The sequence below is a fragment of the Bombus vancouverensis genome, chromosome 10 (genome assembly GCF_051014615.1).
Source record: "Bombus vancouverensis nearcticus chromosome 10, iyBomVanc1_principal, whole genome shotgun sequence".
Classification (NCBI taxonomy): Eukaryota; Metazoa; Arthropoda; class Insecta; order Hymenoptera; family Apidae; genus Bombus; species Bombus vancouverensis.
The window spans coordinates 11,618,839-11,646,004 of NC_134920.1; the positions used below are offsets into that span (position 1 = coordinate 11,618,839).

General features: G+C 40.3%; 2 protein-coding genes across 3 annotated transcripts in view; both read right to left on the reverse strand.

The window, feature by feature from the left end:
• Positions 1 to 135: 135 nt before the first annotated feature.
• On the reverse strand, positions 136 to 2,298 carry LOC117158278 (tubulin alpha-1 chain). Its single transcript, XM_033337004.2, has 3 exons — positions 2,147 to 2,298; positions 1,413 to 1,635; positions 136 to 1,322 (listed from the first exon to the last, which is right to left on the reverse strand). Exons 1-3 carry the CDS (start codon positions 2,147 to 2,149, stop codon positions 196 to 198), a joined length of 1,353 nt encoding a protein of 450 aa, XP_033192895.1. The 5' UTR covers positions 2,150 to 2,298; the 3' UTR covers positions 136 to 195.
• Positions 2,299 to 5,099: 2,801 nt separating this feature from the next.
• tok (tolloid-like protein 1 tolkin) overlaps positions 5,100 to 27,166 on the reverse strand; it is a 49,583-nt gene continuing 27,516 nt past the window's right edge. For both annotated transcript variants that reach the window (XM_033336987.2, XM_076622295.1), the window contains exons 2-15: positions 24,450 to 24,602; positions 24,144 to 24,348; positions 22,975 to 23,250; positions 13,253 to 13,645; positions 12,815 to 12,993; positions 11,422 to 11,652; positions 10,988 to 11,218; positions 9,844 to 10,311; positions 9,485 to 9,607; positions 9,037 to 9,355; positions 8,619 to 8,910; positions 8,309 to 8,522; positions 7,597 to 7,847; positions 5,100 to 7,477 (exon numbers count right to left, since the gene is read on the reverse strand). In XM_033336987.2, the coding sequence (XP_033192878.1) occupies positions 7,307 to 7,477; positions 7,597 to 7,847; positions 8,309 to 8,522; positions 8,619 to 8,910; positions 9,037 to 9,355; positions 9,485 to 9,607; positions 9,844 to 10,311; positions 10,988 to 11,218; positions 11,422 to 11,652; positions 12,815 to 12,993; positions 13,253 to 13,645; positions 22,975 to 23,250; positions 24,144 to 24,348; positions 24,450 to 24,602 (3,506 nt within the window). In that variant the 3' untranslated portion in view covers positions 5,100 to 7,306. The remainder of the gene's footprint in view (positions 7,478 to 7,596; positions 7,848 to 8,308; positions 8,523 to 8,618; positions 8,911 to 9,036; positions 9,356 to 9,484; positions 9,608 to 9,843; positions 10,312 to 10,987; positions 11,219 to 11,421; positions 11,653 to 12,814; positions 12,994 to 13,252; positions 13,646 to 22,974; positions 23,251 to 24,143; positions 24,349 to 24,449; positions 24,603 to 27,166) is intronic.

Genomic DNA, 27,166 nt, shown 5'->3' on the forward strand with positions numbered 1-27,166 from the left:
CAAGAACATGCTTGATTTATTTTTTAACGTAACTTGTAACTTAAATGAACTACTCAACTTCAATTGTTCACGAAAGTTATTGAATAGGTCAGGAAAATACATAAAGGACAGGTAAAATATATGAACAATCACAGCTGCAAATCAATTCGTTTATTTCGAATTGTACGTTATTCAAAAATCTCAACGAGAGTCAGTTTAGTATTCTTCGGCTCCCTCTCCCTCACCCTCCGCGGAATCCATACCAACCTCCTCATAGTCCTTCTCCAAAGCGGCAAGATCTTCACGTGCTTCGGAGAATTCACCTTCCTCCATACCTTCGCCGACGTACCAATGTACAAATGCTCTCTTGGCGTACATTAAATCGAATTTATGATCAAGTCGGGCCCAAGCTTCTGCGATAGCAGTAGTATTCGACAACATGCAGACAGCTCGTTGCACTTTAGCAAGATCACCACCCGGTACGACGGTAGGTGGTTGATAGTTAATGCCAACTTTGAATCCAGTTGGACACCAGTCGACAAATTGAATAGTGCGCTTAGTCTTGATAGTTGCGATGGCTGCATTAACATCCTTGGGTACAACGTCTCCTCTGTACAGCATACAACACGCCATATACTTTCCGTGTCGAGGATCGCATTTTACCATCTGGTTAGCCGGTTCGAAGCAAGCATTCGTAATTTCCGCTACGGAAAGTTGTTCGTGATAAGCCTTTTCAGCGGAGATGACCGGGGCGTAAGTAACCAGAGGGAAGTGAATCCTTGGGTAAGGTACTAAATTAGTTTGGAATTCCGTCAGATCAACGTTAAGAGCGCCATCGAAACGAAGCGAGGCAGTGATCGAAGAAACGATTTGACCAATCAATCGGTTTAGATTCGTGTACGTAGGTCTTTCGATGTCCAAATTACGGCGACAGATATCATAAATAGCCTCATTGTCGACCATAAATGCACAATCGGAATGTTCTAAAGTGGTATGGGTGGTGAGAATTGAGTTATAGGGTTCGACCACAGCAGTGGAAACTTGTGGGGCTGGGTAAATAGCGAATTCCAGCTTCGACTTCTTTCCATAATCCACGGACAAGCGTTCCATCAACAAAGATGTGAAACCAGAGCCAGTGCCACCTCCAAAGGAGTGGAAGATGAGGAAACCTTGGAGTCCAGTACATTGATCTGCGAGTTTACGAATACGATCTAGAACAAGGTCAACAATTTCCTTGCCAATGGTGTAATGCCCACGAGCATAATTGTTCGCTGCATCTTCTTTGCCTGTGATCAGTTGTTCTGGATGGAAGAGCTGACGATAGGTGCCTGTGCGAACCTCGTCTACAACAAAAATTGATATAATGAAGAACTTATCTAATTTATTCTAAAAAATATACAAAAATTATTAATATGGAAATAATAATTACATACCGACTACTGTTGGCTCTAAGTCAATGAAAACCGCTCTGGGAACGTGTTTTCCAGCACCTGTTTCACTGAAGAAAGTATTGAAACTGTCATCACCTCCTCCAATGGTTTTATCTGATGGCATCTGACCATCAGGCTGAATGCCATGTTCCAGACAGTATAACTCCCAACAGGCATTTCCAATTTGAACTCCAGCCTGGCCAACGTGGATTGAGATACATTCACGCTGAAAAAATTTAAATAAATTTAAATTGTGCAGTCTGGATTTATAAAATAATACTAGTATATATTTTTATCATCTTTTTATTGAAGATAATTCCGAATATTTTTTGTTACATCGTGGAGCGTATTGCTTTTAATTTCAATAACATTTAAACCGGTTTCTGTATAAAAGATATTTGACAGACATCATTCACGAAGTATCGATCGCGTCGCTCAAAACGACGCGACGCGCATTTCCCCCGCCGCTCGATAACGTGAAACAAAGAAATGCCTAGTTTTCATTTTTTTTTGTCCTACATACATTCTACAACCAATTTTACAAATTATGTTTTATGTAAGCATAACTGTTATCCGAGATATAAATGTTTTAACTATTTTAACAGTATTTAGATATTAAATGAGTCGCAACGAAAAGGGCGGAGCCGGCCGGTGCATCAAGTCACTTTTCATGAATAACACCGCTGATACAATTAATCGTTCCCGCGAGCAGAATTTCTCAAAAAATGTTTACTCACCATTTTGAAGTCTAGGGATTTGCTTTACGCTCTTGTAGAAAGTGAATAGTCGATAGTTGGAGCAAGTAATGGAGCTTCTGCTATCAACCACACACAATGCACGGTCGAAAACCAAACGATTAATGCGCGAGGGACGCTTGCCACCGGATCTTATACCCCTGACCCTCTACTCCTTTGGCGCATAATCATTGGTCGCTAGTGACCTCACCCATGTTTCTGATTGGTTGACAGAAGACCGCAGAACGCCACAACGCCTTCACGCATGTTTTCTACGTGCAAAATATAGTACCTAGCCTCCTGTCATGCGACATTTATTTTATTGATTTTACAAATTTCGACGGGCACAGCAAGGAAATTGGTATGTAACGCTCTGTTCATTGACTCGATAACGATTGATTAGCAAGGAAATATTCGTTACGCAGAAAGCTGTTTTATTCAGGTATGGACCGGGTTTATCATGCAATGGAACAAAGTCCAAGCATCTCAACGGTTAGTTTTGAATATTCTAACAAATGTTTGTTAAGTTTCTTAAAAGATTACTAGATCGTATCGAAATTTATTTTTAAGAATGACAATCTCTTGTATTAACTAGTTGTGATAGGAGACATTTTAAATTGCTCAGATGTACGACCTTTGCATTTATTATACATGCATATGAACTAACATACATACGTGCATACATACATACAATGTATGCATAATGTAGTCTTGTCCTCGTTAATAAAAAGTGTCACAGATAGCAGGACGACACGCTGTAACACTATAGGCTGTAATTAATATAAGTCTAGTATTAATTATTAAGTTTTAAAATAGGACAGTTTTTTAGAGTTTCTGTTACAACATTAAGAGATTGAACCTTGTTTGCATATTAATTAATAAAGAATGCATTTCACAAAGTCCTTCGCGCACGGTTGCAGTTGTTGTTTAGAATTTTATTGAGAATTACTTTCTATAAAGATTGATCGGAGGACAATTTCTATTACACGTTGCAAATATTATATAGTTATAAATGGATTTTCTCGATCAGAGTGTGTCACAGAGAGATTGTCATCAGAATTTCGCGATGCACTTGCGGAAAGATACGCGAGAGAAAGTTGCTTCAAAGTAGTACATACTTGTATTACTATTCTGCTAACACAAAATTGCAAATTCTTTTCTTCTACATATTTCATTAAAAAAATATCCAGTATCATAGAAGTTAGTGTTTAAAAATGTTGTTATCGCTATGTATTTCATTTTGTTATCTTTAAATTTGCATTGTCTCGTGAAAAACGGATGTTCTGCAGAGCAATGCAAAAAAACACGACACTTATTCTTAGTTGCAAAACCACTGCGGTTGGATATGGGCGTTGAACTTGTCCATTGGTTAATAATAGACATTGCGTCGCAGAATTTCTATTCAGAAGTTACCTGTATGTGCAAACCTTAGGAAGTTGCGGAATCAACCAAATGAAAATGTTTCATTCTTTGCCAAAATAATTTCTTATTTAAAAATGTATAACATTCATTTTCTCTTTACATATTAGAACAAGCTTTTTATCAATAATTTAAAATGTAAATAAACAAATAATCTCTTCCAATCATACACTTATATCCTTTTTCGTTACATAGACTCAGAAACAAGCAGAAATATTGACCGACTGTGTAATTACGTAAGTGGTCATATTTCGTCAGATTGTATCCATTTCTGAGAATGAATCGATAACCTCGTAAAAGCCAATCTATAAAACCAAAAATCCTCAGAACAAAATAGTAATACAACATATTGGTCGTCACTTTTGTATCTTTTCTGTATTTATTAATATTAGATCATACATATATGTAGATGTTCTTTGATATGCAGAAGTGACAAAGAAGGACGGGACTCGCCGTGAGAGAACGCTTCTGCTACTCGACCGTTCACTTTTTCTAAAATTGGTCACAGACGGTCGGTTCTCGCGTAAGGAAAGCGGTAAATCGTGACGATCCTCTTCTCTAGAGAACTTACAGGGTGGGGCACAGAGTATTCCCTCTGGGAATAACTCCTTTGTATGACGTGCACGCAAAAATTACGTTGTTCCCTGAGAGAACTCTGAACTGATTTTGTTGATGTTTTTAGAGCATAATAGCAATTTTTAAAGCATTATATAAGCATAAAATTTCAAATAACAACGTATAACTCGTGTTGTTTGTAATCAGGGAAATTTTATGCGACTGAAATGTTTGAACAATTAGCGTCTTCATAAATTAATACTCGATGTTATTGATTATTATATGGTATATAAAATGAATCTGTATCTTATAGTAATATTGTTTTTTTTATATATGATCTTCTACATTAACATAATCGATACCGGTACAACTGCACAATGATGTAACATATCGACCACGCGCTTATTGTCCTTGTATTTGCAGAGATCTTGTTCTCCAAATATAGTAAGCCAGTGATCCAAGGCTTTTTATCTTATACCTCATTTCTATTCACGCAAATAACTGCTTGATCGATTAGTTTTTTAAGATTTCATTTTTTCAAATTTTATATGTTTTTAATATGAAACAATGAAAAAAATAAGTAGAATTATCAAAATTAAGATTTTCACTTGGAATAAAATTATTAAAGAACACTTACCTGAAATCATTTTGACAGTCAGTATTCTCCATTAATGACCAGAGTTACCATATTTATCGGTGACTAATCCTGAACTTGTGACATTTAATAATAGTCAATTATTGATCATTAAAGTGACATTAGGTTACGAATCAAAATACTTTGGTCGTTAGTCGGGATCGAATAATACCTGATAATCAATAGTTTTTGCGATAGATTCTTTTTTTATTTTCTGACTCGTCAGAATATGTAATACGACAGCAATGCCATTAGCTATCAAATGCTAGCAAAATGAACAAGCGTGATAGAAGGATAGAGGAATTCGTGTAGGTAGAGGATTATTTTTCAATAGAAGAAACGCATATATTAGTTGTATATACTTGCTTAGTAATATATAGAGTGCCTATAACGTGTATTTCTGAGAACAAATAAATCACATATAATTTACAAAAAGGAACTTGACGCGGCGCTTAATATTGCTCTTATCGTCAGATAATAGATAAAGGTATTATTATCTATACTGTGTGTTTTTAGGCATACGAATTGTTCTTTCTCTCTTTTTTGAAAGATCAACATTATGCGCGTACTCGCTCGTACATCATGTACACTTGCAAAAGAAATTCAAAGTTTGTCGTATATCTTGTTGCTTGCATTCACGTACAAGGTATTGCTCGAAATAATATAAGCCATATTCATCGTACGATACATTTAAAAAATAATATCAAAGTAAAAATATATCGTCTTTTTTCTTTTAAATCTCTGTGCACCATCGTGAAAATTGTACACCGGGCAGTGAATCATGTAGAAAAATGACCAAAAGTTTGGAAATTTCAGAATATCGTTACTCGAACAACGTTTTCTTTTTGACAATTACAGAATAATCTTTTGCACAATATCATTTTCCTTAAACAATACACAGTGTACAAAGGATAACGTTTCGTTCTGTCAAAAACACGAGTACTTCGATGAGTTCGATAGGATACGTGCCCGATCTTAAAATACGTTTTCTCGCCATTCAGCTGTAAGTTTAATATGAAGTGTTCAATACTCGTATCGCAACTCCAGTATCGATATCTACGAAAAAATGATTAAAGATATCTAGTTGTTCTAGCTGTACTTTCTTGGGGTACCAATGACATTTGTATCAGATACTATTGTCTAGTTCATTAATTTAACGTACGTCTATAGATCTGTCGATTGGTATCGTCGGAATAATTTCATTCCTCAACAAATTACTGCGTGCATTATTACAATTATTTTTAAATATCTCGTTATGAAACGCAGACGAAAGTACAGAGCCTGAGAACCGTCAGAAATCTATCAATTCACACGATAGCGAGACATTTTATTTCTTGTCGTCGATCCTATGACTACGATATAAAACGGCACGACGTCTACATCTAAACTTTTATCTATGTACAATAAACGCTCGGCGAAATCCTCGCGGAAACGTCGATCAGTTTCAATCGAAACCGGCCGCTCGAGAGATTCGCCGTAAAATTTCTATCGCTGATTTTTCAAGATTGATCAGCGCTATGTCTAAATTTATATCTAGATTATTCCAAGTATTTGCACGAGTTGTATGGAAGGTTTCCATCGAACAGATTCGAGCGAAAAACTTCTCGTCATATTTTCTTCCTTTCGTTCGATTCGAAACACGCTCGGTTTCGTTCGATATTCTTGCGTAGCGACATTAGAACCGTTTATCCGCGTACATTTGAACAAAACGCTTCGAAAAGTATATTTTTTATTTAAAAATAGGGAAACAGTGAAAATGGAAAGAAGAAAATTCGAAAGAATCGTACATAGTCGAGAAAAAAGTGATCTTTCAACGTGATCGAATCGTTTGGTATAGGGCAGTGCTTGAAAGAACAACGTCGACTATAATTCTGGATTACGTTTGTTCCTCTCGTAGACTTTTCCTTTATGCCTCCTTATTGTATTCATATCGATTACTTAGAATAATTCCGAACACCGATAAAGATACTGTTCGATTAAATATTAGAAAATCACTTTGGCAACACTAAATCGCGTGTTGTTTCGCCTTCCTTCTTGAACCTGCTGTTTCTCACTGGGTTTGACAATTCATAGTAGTTAACAGTATAATGCGCTCTACCTAAACATACAATGGCACGATTGGCCTTGACCCTAGGCCGAATTTCAGGGTCGTTACATCGCTACTCCAAATGGTTAAGCCGTTAACTAACGCCATCGCTGACGGAATAAATTATCCTTGATGCGAGACACTTGGGATTAACTCCGGGCAATGTTTTCTTCGTTCACCCGTTAATCGTTAAATACAAATCTTTAAGTCCAAAAGGATCGATACTGTCGGTCGATATTCGATCGATTCGCCTCCTTCGAACGTATAATTCGTCAGAAGAATAAGATTCACGGCCTCGACGATCGAGCAAGATTCACGTTTGACAAGGACTACGTGGACTCCATCGAAACGTTTGAAACGTTTACGCACGAGTAATTAGACATTACTCGCCTTCACCTTGTTCGTTATTCTGCAAGAGCGAACCAATGTGGAATCCGTAGCCCAGTCGATTGGCGAGGCCTGTCACGGATCAGAGATTCTCCTCGTCCGCATCTTCGTCCTCCGAACCTCCGTAATTTTCTCCGCTGTCTTGACGATCAACCGCAACGAATAGCGCCATAAAACCTTTGTTCGATATCGTGTCGTCCGTTCTGAACCTTACCAGCAATGCCTCGTTTATCGATATGAAGTCGGTGGTATTCTGAAATAAATGAATTGCATATTAAAATTCAATGTCGATACAAATGGCTGGACTGTGTTCAAGCATCGATACGTAAAAGCGAACTTTACTTTTCATTCGAACCAGAAGATAAGACTTACGCTGTTTCCACAATATCGCCCATACAGAAGACCAGACGTATCTAAACCGGAATAAACTTCGACGAAATCGTAATTGCAGTCGCTCTCTGATTCCAATTGGAACGTGACAAACGTGAGATGTACGTTTTTGCCAGGTGGTGCCTCGATTGCCCAATCGCAATCGGTCCTGTGATCGTAATTGTGGGTGCCGTACTTCGCATGAGAGTACAAATGCTTTACTTCAGTCGTGGCAATCAAGTGGCCACCGCAAGCTGTAGAACGAAATTAGGTGAACGAAATTGTACCTAACATCTTAAATTACTCGATACTATCGCAGACGTAAAATGAATCGCTTCAGATACTTCAGAAAGCACAGTACACCTCGATACTTTCATTTATTGACTTTGATCGATTATTAACACTGACATCTGTCTTTTTCGGAATTTTTAATATAATTCTGTAGATTTGGATTGTTTCTTAATGGAAATATATATCACGCACGCTTGTACATTTTTTTCATTGAAACAGAAAATTCACTCAAGCACAACATTTTTCTGATATTTCTCGTGCGATTCTGATAGTCGTACGAGATTTTATGAAAAATCGCGCGAAGCACGAAAGAGGTCGTGCTTTTAAAGGCAAGATTGATGTTATGGCGGAAATCTTACAGAAGTAAGTCACATTCTTAATAACGAAAGTGCGATTACTTCGTTTAAATTGATGGCACTCTTACCTGTACTGTGAGTCGCAAGGAAACCTTTCCTTTGGACGGAAGCATCGCTCTTAAATACCATATACATTTGATTCCCAGTTGCGAGGATTGGATGCGGCTCTTTGGTACCGCAAAATTTCCCCAGAACGTGACTATCCGGTGAATCGCCGTCGTAAATAGCGATATGATCGTAATTGCATTCTTGATGGGATTCCATCTCGAAGACTTTGAAAACCTGGATGATTTCGAAATCGCATCAAATTTATAAATTTTCGCGCAATTAAATAAAATTCTAGTTAGTAAAATTATAAAACGATTCTTAGATACTAACTAATTTAATACGATGCCCTGGTTTGGTAACAAAGTGCCAGACGCAATCCTTAAGGCCGGGATAATAGTCTGGATAGTTTGGCGATGTTATAGTACCCATGGGTGCGACAATTTCATACTTGCAACCGCCCTCCTTGCAGTCATGGCCATTTTCGTGAAGCGTAAAACCATTGTGACACGAACATTGATAAGATCCTATCGTGTTCCTGCACTCGTGTTGACAACCACCGTTGTTGTTCGCGCATTCGTCCATGTCCGTGAAGAAGACGGCGGCGAAACCAGTTTTTTGAATACTGTAATCGCAGAGAGAGAAAGAGAGAGAGAGAGAGAGAGAGAATATCAGAAAAGAATATATTTTGCTAAGTTAGAGTTCCCTTAAAATTTATAAACCAGCTAATAACAAAATTTAAGTGATTTACCTATTATCAGACGTGAATGTCACTCTTAAAGAGTTTCCCTCCGAGGTAATCAACGACGGTAGTCTGGAACCGCAAAAAATACCATGTTTTCTCAAAAGATCGTCTCCGAGCTTGCTGCTTACTTCCACAGAATCGTATTCGCAATCCTGTTGACGAGCATTATTGCCTTCTAGATCGAAGTGCGTGAAATTCAGCGTGATACGATATTGAGGCGGAGCTATGATTTCCCAGACACAATCCTTGTTTCCCGGGTAAGTTACCGGAAACGAGGGGCTCGTGATAGTTCCGTTACTGTCCTCGAATACTCCGCCACAGGCATCTGACGGACATAAGTGTACATCAACTGGCGTAAAGAGATACACCGGAATTCTAATCTGCTGGCACTCAAATAATTCTAAAGAGAGTAAATAAAAGGAAGAAGAATTTTTCAATATTTTCTACCATATACCTTCACAGTGTTTTCCATCGGAATGTAATTCGTAGCCAGGTTTACAGGAACATTCGAATCCACCCAAAGTATTGATGCAATTATGTTCGCAGCCGTGTTCGATCAAAACACACTCGTCGAATTCTAAAAAAAAAAAAAAAAAAATGTACCGAAAGCATCAATTAAACTCTCTTCGATCGATTTGGAAAAATTCGCTCTATTCTATATTCTCTTTAATTCACGCTTCGATGAATCTCTGCCAAAATTCATCTACTACCACGAAGATACCTTAGCCAAAGATTACTGGTATAAGATAAAAGGATAAAGCAAATCCAATCGACAGCCATTGAAACTCGATGGAACGTAAAACTGGAGCGTACCTTTCATGAACGTGGCCGAGAACCCAGCCTTCTGTACGGACCCGTCGCTAACGAACTTCACCAGAAGTTTGTTACCGGTGGACTTAATGTCCGGCGGTATCTTGTAACCGCAGTAAACCCCGATCAATGGCGAGTCCGCGTTATGACCGTCCCGCACCTCCACGTAGTCGTACACGCAGTTGTCGTGGTTTTCGATCTCGAACGATTGAAACTTCAGCGCCACTTGGAAGTTCTGCGGAACGGACAACTTCCAGACGCACTCCTTGCTCGACTGATAGCCCTCCGGGTAGTTAGGCGATTCCAAATGGCCTGTGTCTTCCACCTCGATTTCACCGCCACACACAGCCTCGTAGCTCGCAGTAAACCCACGATGTCCCGTCTGATGGCTCGACGTCACATATGTAACCAGCATTCGACTTCCGGTCGAAACCACCGGTTCGTGGATCTTTCCGCTTCCGCAGTATCGACCTGTGTTGCGATTAAATTGTTGTTACGAGAGTCTCGATGAATATACTCGAGGCATCGACTTGTATTCTGATATTGCGTTCGAATGATTTTTCGATTTTTCGAAATGGAGGGCTGAGAATTACGATGGTTAATCCAGTGCTCTATATTTGTTGTTAGATCTTCGTCAATTTCGTAGAATTCATTGAACTCGATAATAACCACGAGAATAATCGTGTACGATAATATTGAAACATCGGTTATTCCATAAACCTAGTTCTACGATGTGTCTCTCCCTCTGCGAATAGCGGCATATCGGGATCACCTTAAAACCCGAAATCCAATCAAGTAAAATACGATATTCGTATTGACCGTGTGCAGGACCATAAAGGATTATACAAATCTTATATAACGTTGACAAACTAAATCCTTCGATAAATTACTATTTCGAACGAAACCTGCTATCGTATTCTTTGTTCTAAAAACATCATTTTCTGCCCGTTAATCATTGCCATGCAAAAAAGAGAAATAGTGAATATATTCGTAAACAGGATTTTCTATAGAAACGTCGAAATAAGGCCAGCAGGAATTTCCTTAGCCGTGGTGAATGCAATATTCGTGATATATACCCGCGATACAGTCGGACCGGGGATAAGTATAAATTTTGTGTTTTGGCTTCGTTATCACGCGTTCTACTTACCCAGCACGTTGCTTTTGAACCAGTATCCGTCTCTGATCTCCAAGTAGTCGCTGCGACAAAAATTGCTCTTAAATATATCGAGCGACGTGATGTTCAAGACTATTCGTTCGCCGTGGGTCGCCGTGATTCTCCATTCGCATCGTTCGCCCTCCACTGGCGGTGACCTGTTCGGATGATCCAAGATCGGTGATCCGAAACTCCCACTGTTTTCTTGAAACGTCCTGCCACATTCTGTGAAAATACAAATTAGAAGATATTTACTCAAAAGCTCATAGCTAATGGTAAATTGTTTCGCTGAAAATACTGGTCTCTGTAATATACTAAAAAAAAAAAAAAAAATATGCTATATCGATAATTACAATCAATGCTGTGGTAAAAGCATCCTGATACGTTTCCAGTAATTGCAAAAATGACTAGTATCTTTATTAACTTACTGTAGCATCTGTAAAGAAGGTTCGTCTGAGCGATATCCCCCTCGCTGAGTCGAAGTCTCTGACCAATCTCAGGCCGCTTCTTGCCATGAATTTCCATTGGTAAAATCGTGTCTAAGTACGTCCCTCTCGAGAACGTGTTCTTCGCGTAGTGCATAATGGAATCGTAATCGTACGGCAAACCAAGTGAATTCACTTCCTCCTCTGTCAGTTTATTGAAGTTGTACTCCTGACCTACAAAGAATTTTTTAAAATTCCATTAAACGATGGTTAATGCAATATACGCACGCAAATCGATACAGACTAATCTCTAACGTTCGTACGCTCTCGCATGTCTGACGTATAATCGCGCATTATATCGTACGTGCACGCAAACATTCGAAATACGAGGTCAGGATCGTCAACCGAGATCCAAATTGACCACTTCGAATCGACAAACATCTGACGCTTACAGCATCGGGAACTAGCGTCAGATAACTGTCTCTGTGTAACTGTAGTTGGTAACTCGACGTGCCATCGAAGAAACAAAGCCGGTCGATTTCATCGACTATCCAGTTGCTTCCAGAGCGGCATTCGACATTGTCAATCGTTTTCGGTATACACAAAGTCTGGCAACGTCGCGCCGACGATATTCCACGTTTCGACGGAGTCTCGAGTGTTATTCGATCGTATAGGCTGCAGCCGGTGTTTCGATCTTTGTTTGATCATCGAAAACGGATCAGTAACCTTAACGAAACCACAACAACGGCACGCGCGTTCCTCGCGCGATTTTGTCGAGCCGAGGCGAGCTTGCGTGACCGAAGGTGTAATTTCACCGCCTAAACAGATGGTGCTGGGTCTCGCTAATTAAACAGCTCGTTACCATTCCTGTTATGAGTATCCATTAATCGGGATGCGATCACCCGTTCAGGGACTGTCACATCGTGTGTAAATATTAGAATACCGGCCCTCGATTAGTTGTCATCGCTAATGATTGGTGAGATTTGCCAGGCACCCCGTTGCCAAATTGGTCCATTAATCTAAAACGGATATCTATTCGCCTATTCGCGAAGGTAAAGCCGCGCCACGGCCATTTCCTAGCTGAAACGGAATCGAGAGTCAAGCACGTACCAAAAAGCCATGCCCCTCGTGCGGGATCCTTCTCACGTTCACCAAACATCGGAGGCTGGTAACGACATCAGAGTGTTCGCGAAACGACGCTGCTGTGATTCGATATCGTTAAAGTACGTTTATACGTTCCTTTAATGGTTAGAATGAAACATCCTTAGCGTGTATGGGATCTTAGGTAGGTATGAAAATAGAATAGTTTGTTTTTGTAACTTGGCTTTATTTGAACTATACTTTGTTGGAATATATGGAGGAAGAGAGGTGACGGCGGTGGAAAAATTTCACTTACCAGACATGATATTGTCACGGATAATCTGTACATGACGATCGCGATCGGGTCTCGTGTGCTCGTGCCAAAAGCCAACCACGTGGCCCAACTCGTGAACCACTATTCCGAACTTGTCGCAATTCTTCCCGATACTTATCGCCTGCGGACCGTTTCCTCGTTTCCCGACGAACGAGCAACATCTGTGAAGTTATTTCAAAAGCGAAATGAAAGAGATTCTGCAAATGAATCGTAGATCGATATACATCGAAAGATACTATCTTCTCCATCACATTCTCTTGCTACGCAAGAAACTATAGAAAAATATGTAATTTTCTGACGAACCGAAACTATTACAACGATAGAATATCAAAGTTGCTACGTGCTATGGAAAATGAGTTTCTTCGGAAAACCAGTATTTAAATATTCTTTCTTTTCTTATCTATGAATGAATAAACTCACCCACACGGCCTTTCCGTGAACAGTATGTAATTAGGATGCTCTTGAGGAAGCCTTTCGACGAATTTGACGCAAGTGAAATTCTCCCAATGCCTCATGGCTTGCTTGAACAGGGCTTTGTGAGCACCGGAAAAATTTCCATCGATCTCGTACGGGATCACTCCGTGATCCCATACACGTTCCTTGCGTGCTGTCGCGGCTCTTCGTGTCCTACTGGAAAATCTATGTCTTGTGGTGCCGCGTTTGTTTGCCGAATACTTTGGTTTATGCTCCATGTCGTAAAATTCTATCGAACGTAGCTGTCGATCGTGCAACGACACTACCTCGTCTGAAGAGTCATCGAAATCTCGCCTGACTAGGGGAATTTTGCGACCACGATGCCTCCTTTTCGTTGCTCTGCAAACGAATATGTTCATTGATTTAGTTTTCCCTGACTTTTGCTGTATTTCTTCTTTTGCTGTATTGCTTCCTTTTTCTTTTTTAAACAATTTGGATATTATTCATTGTGCAATCCTCTAGAGAAATATCGTAAAGATACTTTCCAAAAATTATTTCGATATTTTATTTTTATTATGCGATTTTTCGCTGGAATAATATAACTCTGAGGCAAAGTTCGTTAAATGTTGCTATTGTGACTATACCGTAATACTTTTTGAAGCTCTTATGAAAATTTCTACGCGTGATTGCCAGATTTGTTGAAAATCCACGGCCTATAATCTTCAGAACCAAATACCGCGAAATGAGAATCGCTTAATTTAATCGGATACGCACGGTCGTAAGAGGTTTATATCACTTACTTCCTCCTTGAAACCGCTTAAAGAGAACCACCTAAAACGGTCGTAAAGGGGCCCGTCTAAATTTTCATTCTCGACTCAATTTTCGTCGAATCGCATTCTTTCCCCGCTATTCCATATTCGCCGAAACATCGTTCCCGTCAAGGGTAAGAGATTCCCCAGTTAATCTTCCCGTGTCGTGTTTTTACGATCTCTAGCGTTATTTACGTGACGCGAAGCTGGTCGAGTTTCCCCTACTTTTTTCCTCTTTTTCTCTTGGCGAAAGAAAAAAGCCAGGTTTCGGGGTTGAGGGGCAAAAAGAAACTCGTAAAAAAGAGAAGAAAAAATGGCGAAAGAAAGAGAGAAAAAGGAAACACGAAACACCGGAAAATTTACTCACAAGAGCGGCATCGAAACGTTCAACGCTGGGGTCGTTAAAAAACTGTAAGACCGGAAAATTTACGGCGCAAAGTAGCAGCCATCAAATGTTTAATGCAACCGGAATACCGGGATCGTTAATGTTGAAAGCCTGCTTGCCATTTATTAATATCCTATTAGCGTAATATCGAATATTATTGTCGAAGTTTCGCGAGGTTCGCCCGCGACCTACTCCATTATCGTCTTGTAAATAGCAATTTCCATCGTACGCTCGATCGTGTGCCGCGTCGTAAAACGGTCACACGTGTTTCAAAGGATAATCAACATCGGTCACCGGATGTTTACTGAGTAAATAACCGGACGGATAACGGGGTTGAAGTTGACCGGCTGGTGCAATCCTCTTCTGACTTCGATAACGACCAAATAGTTTATGGACTCGCAGCGAATTGTTATGATTGTATCGCGTCTCGTGAAAGTTAAAAGAACGCACGTTCGTTTATAACGAAACGGTGGAGAGCGACAAGGAGACGAAAAACGAGACGAAACGACGAGAAACGAGGCAAAGCTGCCGCGAAAACAGGTGTTCGCGGTTATAAAAATGGCCGCGAAACACGGCATTAAAGCGGACCGTTGCTTCGCGAATTGAATGTACCGGCAGTTGAGCTTTTTTACGATATCGGATGAAATTGCCACCGGCCTGGAACAAACGCGCTTTTTAGAGGCCCTTCGGCCGCGCGGCCTCCGCGGACACCCCTTTATCGGTCGGAAAAAAGCAATCGTGGCTAACGAACTGACCGGCCAAGTGTCCAATTCCAACTTTGATGAAACGTGTATTTATGTGTTGCGCCGTGTTGGACTTTCGCTCGGGGAAAAGGTACACCGTTTTACACCAAAAATTTCGCTATTTGTAAATGCGGATAATTGTGCTGATATGAGATTGATCGACGACGTGCTGAAACCTAAAAGTGTTTCTTCGTCACGAACAGCGAGTGCGTATTCTCCTCCCTGTAATATTTATTTTATCTCGTTCGTTTGCTTCAGAGTGAGAAACACGAAGCGTGTTCGCGACGTACGAAAATATGTACGTGATGCGAAAAGATCACGCGTGATACAGATTCTATTAAGTTTTGTGGGTCGCTGGAATAACTTCACGACGCAACGGATAAAAAATGGATAGCAGAAGACATTCGGTTCTATAAACACGATAAGCCTGGTACGGAGGAACTGGATGCCAAGGATTTTGTGTTACGAAACTCAATACAAAACTTGTCCGTCGTAAGGTTCGATACTGATGACTGTAGGTCGCGAGGATTCTATAAGAACGACATCCAGAATCTCGAGGCCGGCAGGTCTTCGATATCGGCGATTCCGCACTTACGAGGCACGATATCAGCAAGAATTTCAGCTTTAAAGATATGGAACTAGATAGAGGAAAAAATCTTTCCTGCATCGAGGTATACGATATCGGCAACCCTCGAATTCTAGAACTCGGTCAAAACGATTCTCGAATCTGGAACAGTTTCTTGAACGAAGAACGTTTTTTAACCGCGTATTCCTATTGAGATATTTTATGCCTCTTGGTCCTAAGGAAATGTTGTGAGAAGACTGGGTCGCTATCTTTCGCTGAATTTTAATGAAACATGCAAAATGAGTTCGCAATTAAATGTAAAAGATTTAAGAGATATCTTTCGTTTTAATGGAAAGGAAAATTAAAACTTTGGCGTAGATTTCTTTTCATACTCTTGGTTACTTTATAACGAAGCGGCAACGTACACTATGTACACTGAAAACGCAAGTGGTGTTTTACACTTTGTCGTACATATTGGAATAACGTAGCCTCTTCAACGGAGTTAAAAAAAAGAATTTTTACGTCTGTACTAGCCGCATTTCTGTTTGCATAATACGAGGAAACGCAATAAAATCTTTCGGCAAATATCTCACGGGCACACGGCGGTGTGCCGCATGCATATTCATTCGTAGAGACGAGGCAAAATCGCGAAAGAACTTTAAGCCACCGATTTGAGATACTTCTCGTATGAGCGGATTAGCACAGGTTTTATCGATAGAAAGCTTGTCTAAAGACCACTGGATAGTTAATCCTCGTTACAGAGTTTCTTATAAAAAATCTTATAGAAAATGTTGCCCCGACAAATGCTTGGTAGAAATTTCAATCTAACGCTTTTTCGTCATTTATCCCGTAACAAACGTTTTCGTACGAAGAGCGATAAGCGAGATTCATTAACGAGATAAATGTTATCATCGAAAGAACAGATTTTAATTCGATCTAGTGAAATGTACGATTATGCCGTTTGAAATATCCAAAGCATCACTCGCGCAACTCACCATCCCAGTCAGAAATTATCAACCGAATTAACAATTAACAAAACAATCTCCGACAAAAATCAAATCATCTCGCTTGCCGGGCTCCAACCCTCGGTTATGTCCAAACTAGTGAATCACCTCATCCCGAAAATTCAATCGCCCTCCCCTCGTAATCCTGTATCAGAGAATCCGCCAAAAAATAAACTCGCTCGCAAAAAGCAGGGACACAATTTATCCTGTCCCCTGCTCGGTTCGAATCCGCGAAAACGAATGGTATCGGGTTAGGGGGTATGAAAACGGAAAGAAGGGGAGAAAAGGTGGAGCACGGGGGTGAGGCTTGCGAGGGGAGTGACACTTTGAAAAATAATTTGCCCCCTTCGCGTAAACATCGGAGCTTGCCGCGGAACGAGGCTCGCACGCGTGTGCCACGGCTCTGCCCCTCGTTTATTAGTACTAATTACCGCGGGGCGTAATTCTCCCCGGATTTCCTATCTCCCCACCCTAGGTTGGTCGCGAGGGGTGAACCACCCTTGCAGCGGCGACTCTCGACCGACAGCAGTCAAGCTATGCGCTTCTGAATCGGCGCGGCATTACAATTAATTAACGGGGCCTCGAGCGAGCGAGCGAGCGAGCGAGCAGCCTCCATTAAGGGTGCGCTAGCGAGCTTCGTGAACGAACTACCAGAGAAAAAGGGAGAGGAAGAGAGAGGCAGAGAGAGAGGAAGAAGAACGGTGTGGTTCGTGTACGTGTAAATCGTAGAAATTCACGGCTGCTGGTGGAAAACCGACAGAGCGCTTTTCTTTAACAACGTTTACTCGAAGTCTTCGCCGAGGATCTTTCTCTCCCTTTCGTTTTGTTTCTTTGACTTTTACGATCGCAGCCATCGTTATAGAGCAGCGGCATGGTACGAGTTTTACGATTCAGATCCTCGCGACTTGTCCTATGAAATAAATATCTCTTCGGTCTCGATTCGCGCTGAAACACGAAATCCCATTATTACGCTCCCTTACGATCGTGACTCTTTTGTTAACACGACACGAATCGCCAGAGATTGATACGTTATATCGCAGGACAGAGTTGTTCGGAACTTACGACAGTTGATAATGAAACGTTTTATTTTATGGAAAAACGAGGGTTGTTCCAGGAAATTGAGAAATTGAGAAACAGGGGTTTGAAGCAGGTGTTGATTAATGGTGAGGTTACTCGAACTGATTCCAGGAAACTGTTTTAGCCAGTTGTTCGGTTCGACACTGGCGCCGCTTGTAATACTTGTCAGTGTCAGTCAACGTTAGCCGTATTAACGAAGGCAAAAGAACGATTATTTGTGTTAAAGCGATTTCCGCTTGACGCGTTTCCAGCGTGAAAATGAAAGATGTACGCGGCCTGTCCTATGAACAAATTGAACAAGGCTTGAGAAACCTTCGGAAACTCCCGGATAATTGCGAAATAATATAGTTTAGAAGGCGAGTTCTTGCCGAATATCTTTCGCTTTTACATATTAAACAAATAAAATATTAACGATAACAAATAATTAACGAATAGAATATATTACACCATTCGTCGGATACAAAATACATACGATGACTCGCAAATATTCGGACATCTTGCACTGTGTTTTTTAAGATTCTTCCTTGCTCTCTGTCTCTGCGTTTATGTATGTTGCTGTCAAGGAAGATATGTTTCGACAAATTAGACGTCGCGTCTGTTTCGTAATTCAGGTCAACTGCTATAGCTTCGAAGATATCCGGGGCTGGAAACAATACGTCTCGCTTAATACCGTGTCTAGCAATACTCGCGCTGCGAGCAACAAAACCTGCAATCCGTTGTTTTCATTGCGGCGATCTTGTCGAGGTTGCGGCAAATGCAGTCCTGGATCTAAAACGTAACGATAATCGCGCGATTCGCTCCAATCTCGGTATCCATTAAATCCCAATGTCGAAACTTCCAACCCTTAGCGGTTTCTAGGGTTGAGTAGGTTTTACCGGCGGTAGCAAACTCAGTGGCTGATACTTTCACGGTAAAAGGAACACGCCACTAAAAGGGAATACATTTCGATGATCTTGGCCGCGATAGCGTTCCTCTTATCTTAGTAAAACAAATATTTTTAAATTGAAACTAAAAATAGGAGAATATTCTTTTTCAGATAAAAGTTAAAAAAAATTAAATCATCGGAATTGGCGCTTACAAAAGTGGTAAGTTATGAGAAAGGAAATTTACTTTTCACAATTTGGACGAACGTTCCACGATCACGTTCCCGAACGAGCATATATTCCGGAAGTCTCGTCAGGTTCGATCGAGCCGGCGCTAAATTCATTGAAAAGTCACGCGACTCGGCCGTATGTCATCCTTTTCTCTTTCACGCTGCATTCAGAGAACCATTCGATTCTATCGGAGGAACACCATCGGTTGACCCGACGTGGATTTCAATCAAACGATCGCGAGACGCATAGATCATTCTATTAGCTTTGACGTGTGCTAGTTACCACCCCTTCGAATGTCGATCCATCTCTCTACACTGGCGGTCGAACCCTCCCCTAACCAGCAAGCAATAAACCACAATATAATATATCAGTGTCCCGGCCATACTGAAATAATCCAGCCCGACCCAGCTTAGAATTTAACGAATCACGATTTTTCATCAATCAGCGGAACGACAATGAAAACGCGATTCGCGGTTTTCCCCGTTTCTCGCGTCCCTGATATTTTTCACCCCCCAAGGGTCTGTTTTGTTCGGTCCGTTTTACTGTCATCGTCCTCCGCGTAACTTATCACAACTGAATAAAGCCCGCGTCTAATATATATCAATATTAACGCCGAGCCTGCAACCCTTGTGATTTGTTATGTCGCCTCGAGCGAGTGCTTCGTTGGCAATTAATTAATGAACCGGGTGTTAAATTAATCGTGATTTGTTTCAGCGCGACTTGTTGTACGTTAATGAGAAAAATTAATTTCATCGGTGCAGCTTCTCCGTTCTTCTTAAACAACACGAAACAAATTATTCTTTTAGACATATTATTCATTCGGATTTGATCGAGATTTGTTTTAAGCAATCGATATAAACGAAGCTTTACGTATACAGGAAATTTCAACTTTGTAGAAAATTTAACGAACAGATACTTTAAAACGTAGTATTTAATCTTCTCGTTTGCTTCTTGCGAGCAACGCGAACTATTTAACTATTCGTATTTCCGTTAAATCGATTCCGTGTATCCAATTTTTATATCGTCGTATCAACCTGACACCAAAGAGGAAATTAAATTTCGAAACATCTAAAATGATTAACAAACAAGAGTTAATGAAATTAATATCAGTAACCGTTATATTACCGGTTTGTTAAATTGCTTATTATCAATCCTGTCAAACAAAATGTAGAAATATTTGAAGCGAAGCCAGTTCATCGAGCTTGCGTATTTATCCCAGGAAATCGAATTCACTCGAACGAACTATCCCGTGACGCGTATACGAGAGCGCGGTTTTAATCGAATTCATCGAAACGCGCCTTAAATTCATCCCCTTTCACCCGTCCATTCCACTGTCCATAGTTCAATAGACAACAAGCGCACGATAATCTCGCGGTACTGATAACGCGCAACGAAAAGAGTCAAACGCAGCCGGAGGCGCTAGGACGGAAGTCACGGAGGACAGAGGGAAATGATGAGTTACGGCGACCGATTCACCACCGACGGACCGACGTATTCGCTGAATACGAAATTTTCTCCGACTGATCTCGATAAATCACTCGAATCCCATCTTTCTCCTTTCCAACCATTTTTTTTCCTTTTTTTTTCCATCGGTTTCTATCTACCTCTCCCTCCTTTCTGCTCACCTTTTTGCGTCTTCATTTGCTCGATGGTCGAAATTGGAGCGAAAGAAAAGGGGAGAAGAAATAGAGAGAGCACGATAAGAAGAAGTTATCCCCGTGGCATGATCGTCTTCACGGATCCTTCAATGAAAAACGTTTAAGACCAGATCAGATTGAACCGATGGAGAAATTAATGCGTCTTGAGCTTCGCTCGTTTTTAATCGATACTCGAAGCTGACTGAAATTTACAGCTCGACTCGATCCTCCGCTGGCCGACAAGGGGAAAAAGCGGATTTCAAAACTTCCTTATCGCCCTGTAATTAATGCGTTCGCGCTCGCTTTCTTAATTGGAATTCCTGCGTTCAATAATTACGTGGCAATTCGACGGCCGCTGCGCCTCAATGTAATTGATCGTTTTACGATTCTATCAGGGGATCGGAGAAGGTTATTCGTTCGTTCGTTTATTACGGACATATTTTCATTCATGCGACTTTACTTATACGTATAATAATAAATACGAGCGATTGTTACTCGGTAATTCGTCGAGTATGATTCGCCACAAATTTCCTATGCTTTTAAGAACACGTTTTAAATGATTAGTCGTTAAATCTCTGATCTTTCATCTATCTCAGCTGTTGTCGTCATACGTTCTGTTCAGAGTTTAAACGTTCGAAGGTGCATTTTGTAACACGAGTACCTTTCAGAAGAAAATACGTCTAAGGTTTCTTGAATATCGTGGAAATTTTTTGAGTAACAGAAAGTTTCGATATCGAATTTCGAAGAAGAGTTTTTAACGTGCTTTTTAATCGCTTCGCTTAAGAGGTACTCGGTAGAAGAGAGCCACACGGAAATGAAGGTAGAAATTTCTGCGGATACAGGGCTTGACCACGTCAAAGGTATCAGGTTCTTGCTTGATCCTCTCCAGAATTCTCCGTAGCTTCATTGGGAGATCACAGTGAGATCGTGTTTCATGATGTCGAACTCAGGTCGTAAATAAACGCTTTCGTAAGCCTGCTGAGTATCACTGTAAGCGTGAAAAAGGTACGAGGAGAAGCTATAACCGAGAAGTGCTGATTTGCGAGCACAAGAGAGAACGCGCAGGAAATCGAGAAATCAATGTTTGCGGTTCAAAATTTAATATATGTCGGTAGTAAATTTCATCGGAATATTTTAACGGTAATATTAAATATCGTTTAATAATTTTAATACCGGTAGATGTTGTATTCATTACTGGCATCTCCTGTATCCATTACCGGATTTATTTAAGTACGCTTGAAATTCAAATTTTTCGCATGTTCTGTTTTAAATAACGATAAAAAATACGTCGAAAGCGAATGTTATTACGCAACCAACTCGATTTAGAAAATTTTATTCATCGACGTTAATATAAAAGATGCAGTTTTACGGAAGCTACCGGTGAAACTAAAAAACCCGGATTTTCTCGAGTGCATTTTACCGATATCGTCCTTTCTACTCCTTTTTTCGTCTTCATCCCCCGTAGGTTTTCAGAGAGGAGCGCATAATCTATAGACGAACACATCCGCAACCGGTCAGAGACACTAGTGTGCCGATGTTGACAGGTTATTGGCAGTTCAAGGGCTGAAAATGCCCGACCGGCACTATCGGTCCCCATTTTCCAGCTTTACGATGACGACCATTGTTATTGGCATAGTAGCCCTACCAGCGGAAAATTGTTGGTGATAGGGAGGGTGCGAGTTAAAAGAGCGAACTCTATTATCGAACACGGCAATACACTTAATCACTTCTCTATCGGAAATAGAGTATGGTTCTTTTTTTAACTTCCCAATGGGTACTTCAGCTTGGAGGTCTTTTGTTAAAACGTTTCCCACTGGTTTTATTCCAAAAAGTAAAATCCAGTTCTTCCGCTTAATCATTAGATTTTATAGGTCAGTACGTTAGAAATGTCATTATCGAATTCCTAAAATGAAATCGGAAAAATATTAACCAGGAACATGAGCAAGTTGGGTATCTCATATAACATTTTCGTGGCCAAGCAGCGTGGTCAATAAAATACGAGATAGGATTTAATTCGAAAGATATCAATTTATAAATTTCTGACTTGTTTCATATTTCCTGGTACATCGATCGAATATTAACATCTTGTGGGTAATCTAAACGCTATAAATTTCTGTCAGACTCTAAAACCTTTCCAATCGATCCGACGATAACTTTCCTTGACAAATGTGCTTTACACGAATTAAGATGATTTCCTTGTTTTTTTTTTATAAAATTATTTCGCATGCATATCTATTTCTAGAAGCGAATAATATTTTTCTAAACGCGTAAAATCGGAATACGCTGACTTCATCGTATTCTTAAAATTTAAACTACTATTTCTTCGATCAAAGTTATATTTAAAAAGAAAAGTTTTCGAATACAAACGTACGATAAGCGTGAATCATTAAGGGGAAGTAAAGAAATTCTCGTACCTTCTACGGTGATGACGACGATGACGCCGTTTCGATGCGTTCCGTGTGCTGCTTTCCGGTTGAATGGTGAACACTTCCTCGACGTTTTCCACGTTCGTGGTTTTTATTTGATTCACGTTCTCAGTAGTCGTGGGAAACGCGTTCAACTCTTGAGACGTTCTCAAAAATGCTTCCATCGATTTTGTAGCGTTCACGTTCGACGCCGTTTGCGAGGCTTCACGCCCTTGTTTTCGAGCGGAATGTCTTTTCTTGGTTGGTGGGGTGGTTGATTCTAGCCTAAACATTTGATATTTTTGACGAAACCGCTTTAAAATCATCGAAACCTTGGGAATTAAAAACTATAAATTCAATATTTAACTTAGAAATTCAGAAATTCAGTGTTCAAAATTGAAGTTTGTCTGTCGTGAAATTTGTGTTTACTATAAAATTACAATAGAATGCGGAGGAAGATAGTTAAAACCTGTACCATAAACGAGACTCGTGTCATTTATAGAATATTTCCAGCAAAACAGTAAATTAATATACGCGCAACATAATATTGACAAGCATGTAAAGCGGGCACAAGACACATTCTATATCATCCGCTTTTAATTAATACTACTGATACTAAAGGTATCTAAATACTTTTAATTGGCACTCAAACTACAAAAATGTATCGCTTCGTTTCGTAGGTTTTCAGATAAATGTACATATCACCACCCTGTTGTTTATTTTAAATACCCGACCAATTCTCCAACAAAATATTCTACGAATTCGTATACGTAATATCGTCTATTAAAATAATTCGTTCTCTCGAAAACAGAAATCACGAGTACCATTAAAAAAGTTAAATCTGCTCTTACACAACAAAATATACGTTTAAAAATTCATTACGAAAAAGAGTTTAAAAATTACACGAGGATAAAAACAGGTGCAATAATGTAGAAGCATTTCGCATTAAAAAATTCTCTGTGAAGCGAAACTCGCTATTCCTGGCGTTTGAATTAACTTGTCCGAGTCCCATACTCAAAAAAAAAAAAAAAAAAGAAAAAGAAATAGGAGAAAATGAGAAAGAAAGGTTACCACCTAAGTGGTGTGACATGGCACGTATTTTGAGTTGAAAATCTCAGATCATCGTCACGCTGGAAGCGTTCGCGTAACTTTCGCGTGAAATTTTCGTGCCGCTCTACCTGAATTCAACGCCTTCGTCCCTCACCCCAGGCCTAGCATCTTCGTTCCTCGCGTTAAAACTGAATCCACCCTCGAGCTCGCCGTCCATGCTGTATTGATTCCGGTCCACCATAATTGGTTCGGATTTCTCTTGAGAAGCCACGATCTCCTCGTTCTCCTGATGCGCCTCGTTAGCGTCATGCTCATTTTTAAATTGAAGAATCTCTGGAACGACACCTGTCGCTAGCATACATCGACCAACCGGCTACCTTAACGGATATACCATCCGAATGATGGAAAAGTTTGCCCGCAGAAAACTTTTTTACCTGTAAGACCCTCTTCTTCGACTTGGAGACCCTCTTTCAGCACCTCGTCCCGATACTTCTCCAGCTCTTCCAGGTAACTCTTGTTGAGTTTTTGCTGTCGCCATTCGGTCTCGTATTTGATATTCGGCAGCGCGATATCGCCCAGAAACCCACCTGGAACGTAAACATATCGACGCACACATTCATGAATCTATCTTGATACGAAGCTTATGACTAGACTACGGATAATTGATTACGCTCGTTTTATCTTATCTCCCGTTTCTCTGCTGTATTTTTCAACTCTTTCTAATCCTAATATCTTCGATTCTTCCCTCTGCGCATCTACCCAGTACTATTACTCTTGCTACAATTATAATTATAATTATCCGTATAACCTTTCGTTACGACAAAACGTCTTTCTAACCAAGTTGTGTTTGTACGTTCGAAATATTTACCCTTCCCTCTCGTGCGTGTAACGATACGCCCTCTGACATCGAGTTAATGCCATTTAATCGCGAGCAGGCATACTTGGCTGGTGAATCCGACTCGTATTCGGGAATTTCGTTATTTCGTATTTGAGGAGCAGGACGGAAGGAGCTGACGCTTTCGCGATCCACCGTCTCCAACGAATCTCGTGTGTGCGCGTGCTGACAAAGATTGAACATTACCCTCCGGTGGCCACGTAATTCTCGAATTTACATTCCCCCGTCTGCACGTGCTTCGGACTTTCGACGTTCACCGTCCATATGTCTTGTTAGCGATACCAGCTGTGGGATAGCGAGTTTCCAAGACACTCGGCTGCTATAGCATGGCGCATTGCCTTATTATCAACGTTCATAAATCATGGAACGTGGTGTTATCGGTGAAGAGAGAGAGAGTTTGTTCGACTGCAGTTGTTTCGACCGATGTAAACAGCCTCGGTCGCGTTATCAGCTATCAGGAGCGGGTCGAAGATTCGTGACGAGAAAAGGAACGAACCGTTCGAATAGATCGCGCGAGAACAGGAAAGAAGTAAAATAGTTACCGAAGATTCTGAAAAATCACGTAAGGTACCCTTGTAAGGAATGATCGACCACCGTCTTTTATCGTTCTTCCACTCGGTTTTAACGACACGTACCGAGAAAAGATACGTTTACAGAGGACGAAGACCGCTTTGCTGGAAAGAAGGATTATTCAATTCCGTGTCAACCACCTGGTCGATTTCCTATTATTAGTTAGAGAGTCAGATGCTCGATGGAGAAATAATTAAATGATCGAAACGAAAGGGATTGTCATCGTTGCTGTTCCCAATGTTGATTCGATCAAATGGATTCGACTATTCCTGTTTTGGAACGAGGAAATCGCTCGGAAAAGAAAGTGGAATTAAACGAAACGGTTTTATGGAAATCTGTCTAAAATATTGGAAGCTTTGCACGAGTTGCTAGCCTATTATAGGGCATCGATCTTTCTATCGACCTCGTCTCGTCTCGTTCGGATTATAAGTGGCGTAAAGAACCCAACCAGCGGGGTGAACGTGAATGAATCGAATATAAGAAACGAGGAGGACGTTGAACGGAGGATAGTTATCTTTATTGGGAAAGTTAAAGCACCGTTCAAGAAATAGCTGTTAATGTACGATATTTGAATATCAGAAATTCGTGTCAACTATTCATTGATTATTGGCGTTGCAATATCCGCGTAACTGGCCAATATTAGTAAAAGCTGCGTTAGTCATTTCTGTAACTGTTATAGAGAAACAATGCCTATTATAATAAAAATAAATTAGCGAAATCTTGATTATTCGAATTAATCGTGGCACATAGTTGGATAATCGAATTTTTATGTTTACTAACACTTCTTACTGCTCGTAATCAGTTCTGATTACCACATTAATGACGGTACACGCCAAGAGTCGTCTTAATTAACGATAAACACTTGTAATTCACGTGCCGATGTAGCCAATTGAACAATTTTTATGAGAAATAGTTATATTACGATGCATAAATGCCTACCGAACCTGTTTTAGCTCGTAAAACACTTTGGGAAAACCATCGATCTTTCTCCTTATTTTCTGAGAATGCCTCCGGTAACAGGTTGCTCATAGTTGTCGATATAGTTTTAAATACAAATTTCAAACGATCTGCTATCAACTTGCTAAAAATAACACGCTTCTTGACCTCTCGATTCCTTTTCTTCTAAACGTGCGAACGAGCAACAATGAACATCATCGTGGTACATCAACGTTATATCATGTTAAGTGGTAGATCCGTATAATTCGCACGAAACCAGTCGACGCTGCATTTTGGTGAAATGGAAGCGTATAAACGTCTAATTGAGTGGAGTCGGCGCGCGTGATTCCACGATCGTTGTGAGATTGCAGCATTCCACATGTCGTACGCTTCGTTTTTGGCCTTTGACCCCCGGTGGCAGGCGGTTTTGCTCGGTATCGTTGACGAAATACCCTCGCGGTCATGCTTATCGGTGTTTTCATAGCGGAAGGCTATTGTGAAAAATTCAGAATTTTACGCGCAGCCGCACTGACCTGTGCTCATCTGAGTAATAATTTTCTTCCTTACTACGCGGAGCACGAGTGACGTATCTCACTTCCCTTTTTCTATTTACTTTTTCTTTTTTTTCCTTTTTTTTCTTTTTTAACCAAATCACGAAGTTATTTGTTTCAGTAAAAATTCATAAACTGTTTTTTTACGAGTTCTTTTAAAAAATCGTACATACTGTTGCTCGCAAAAATAATTGAACGT

Bases quoted from the DNA above. Each gene is read 5' to 3' on its own strand.
- LOC117158278 (XM_033337004.2), bottom strand. The intron at 1,323-1,412 runs GTATGTAATTAT...TTTTTGTTGTAG, and splicing joins CTTAGAGCCAACAGTAGTCG to ACGAGGTTCGCACAGGCACC.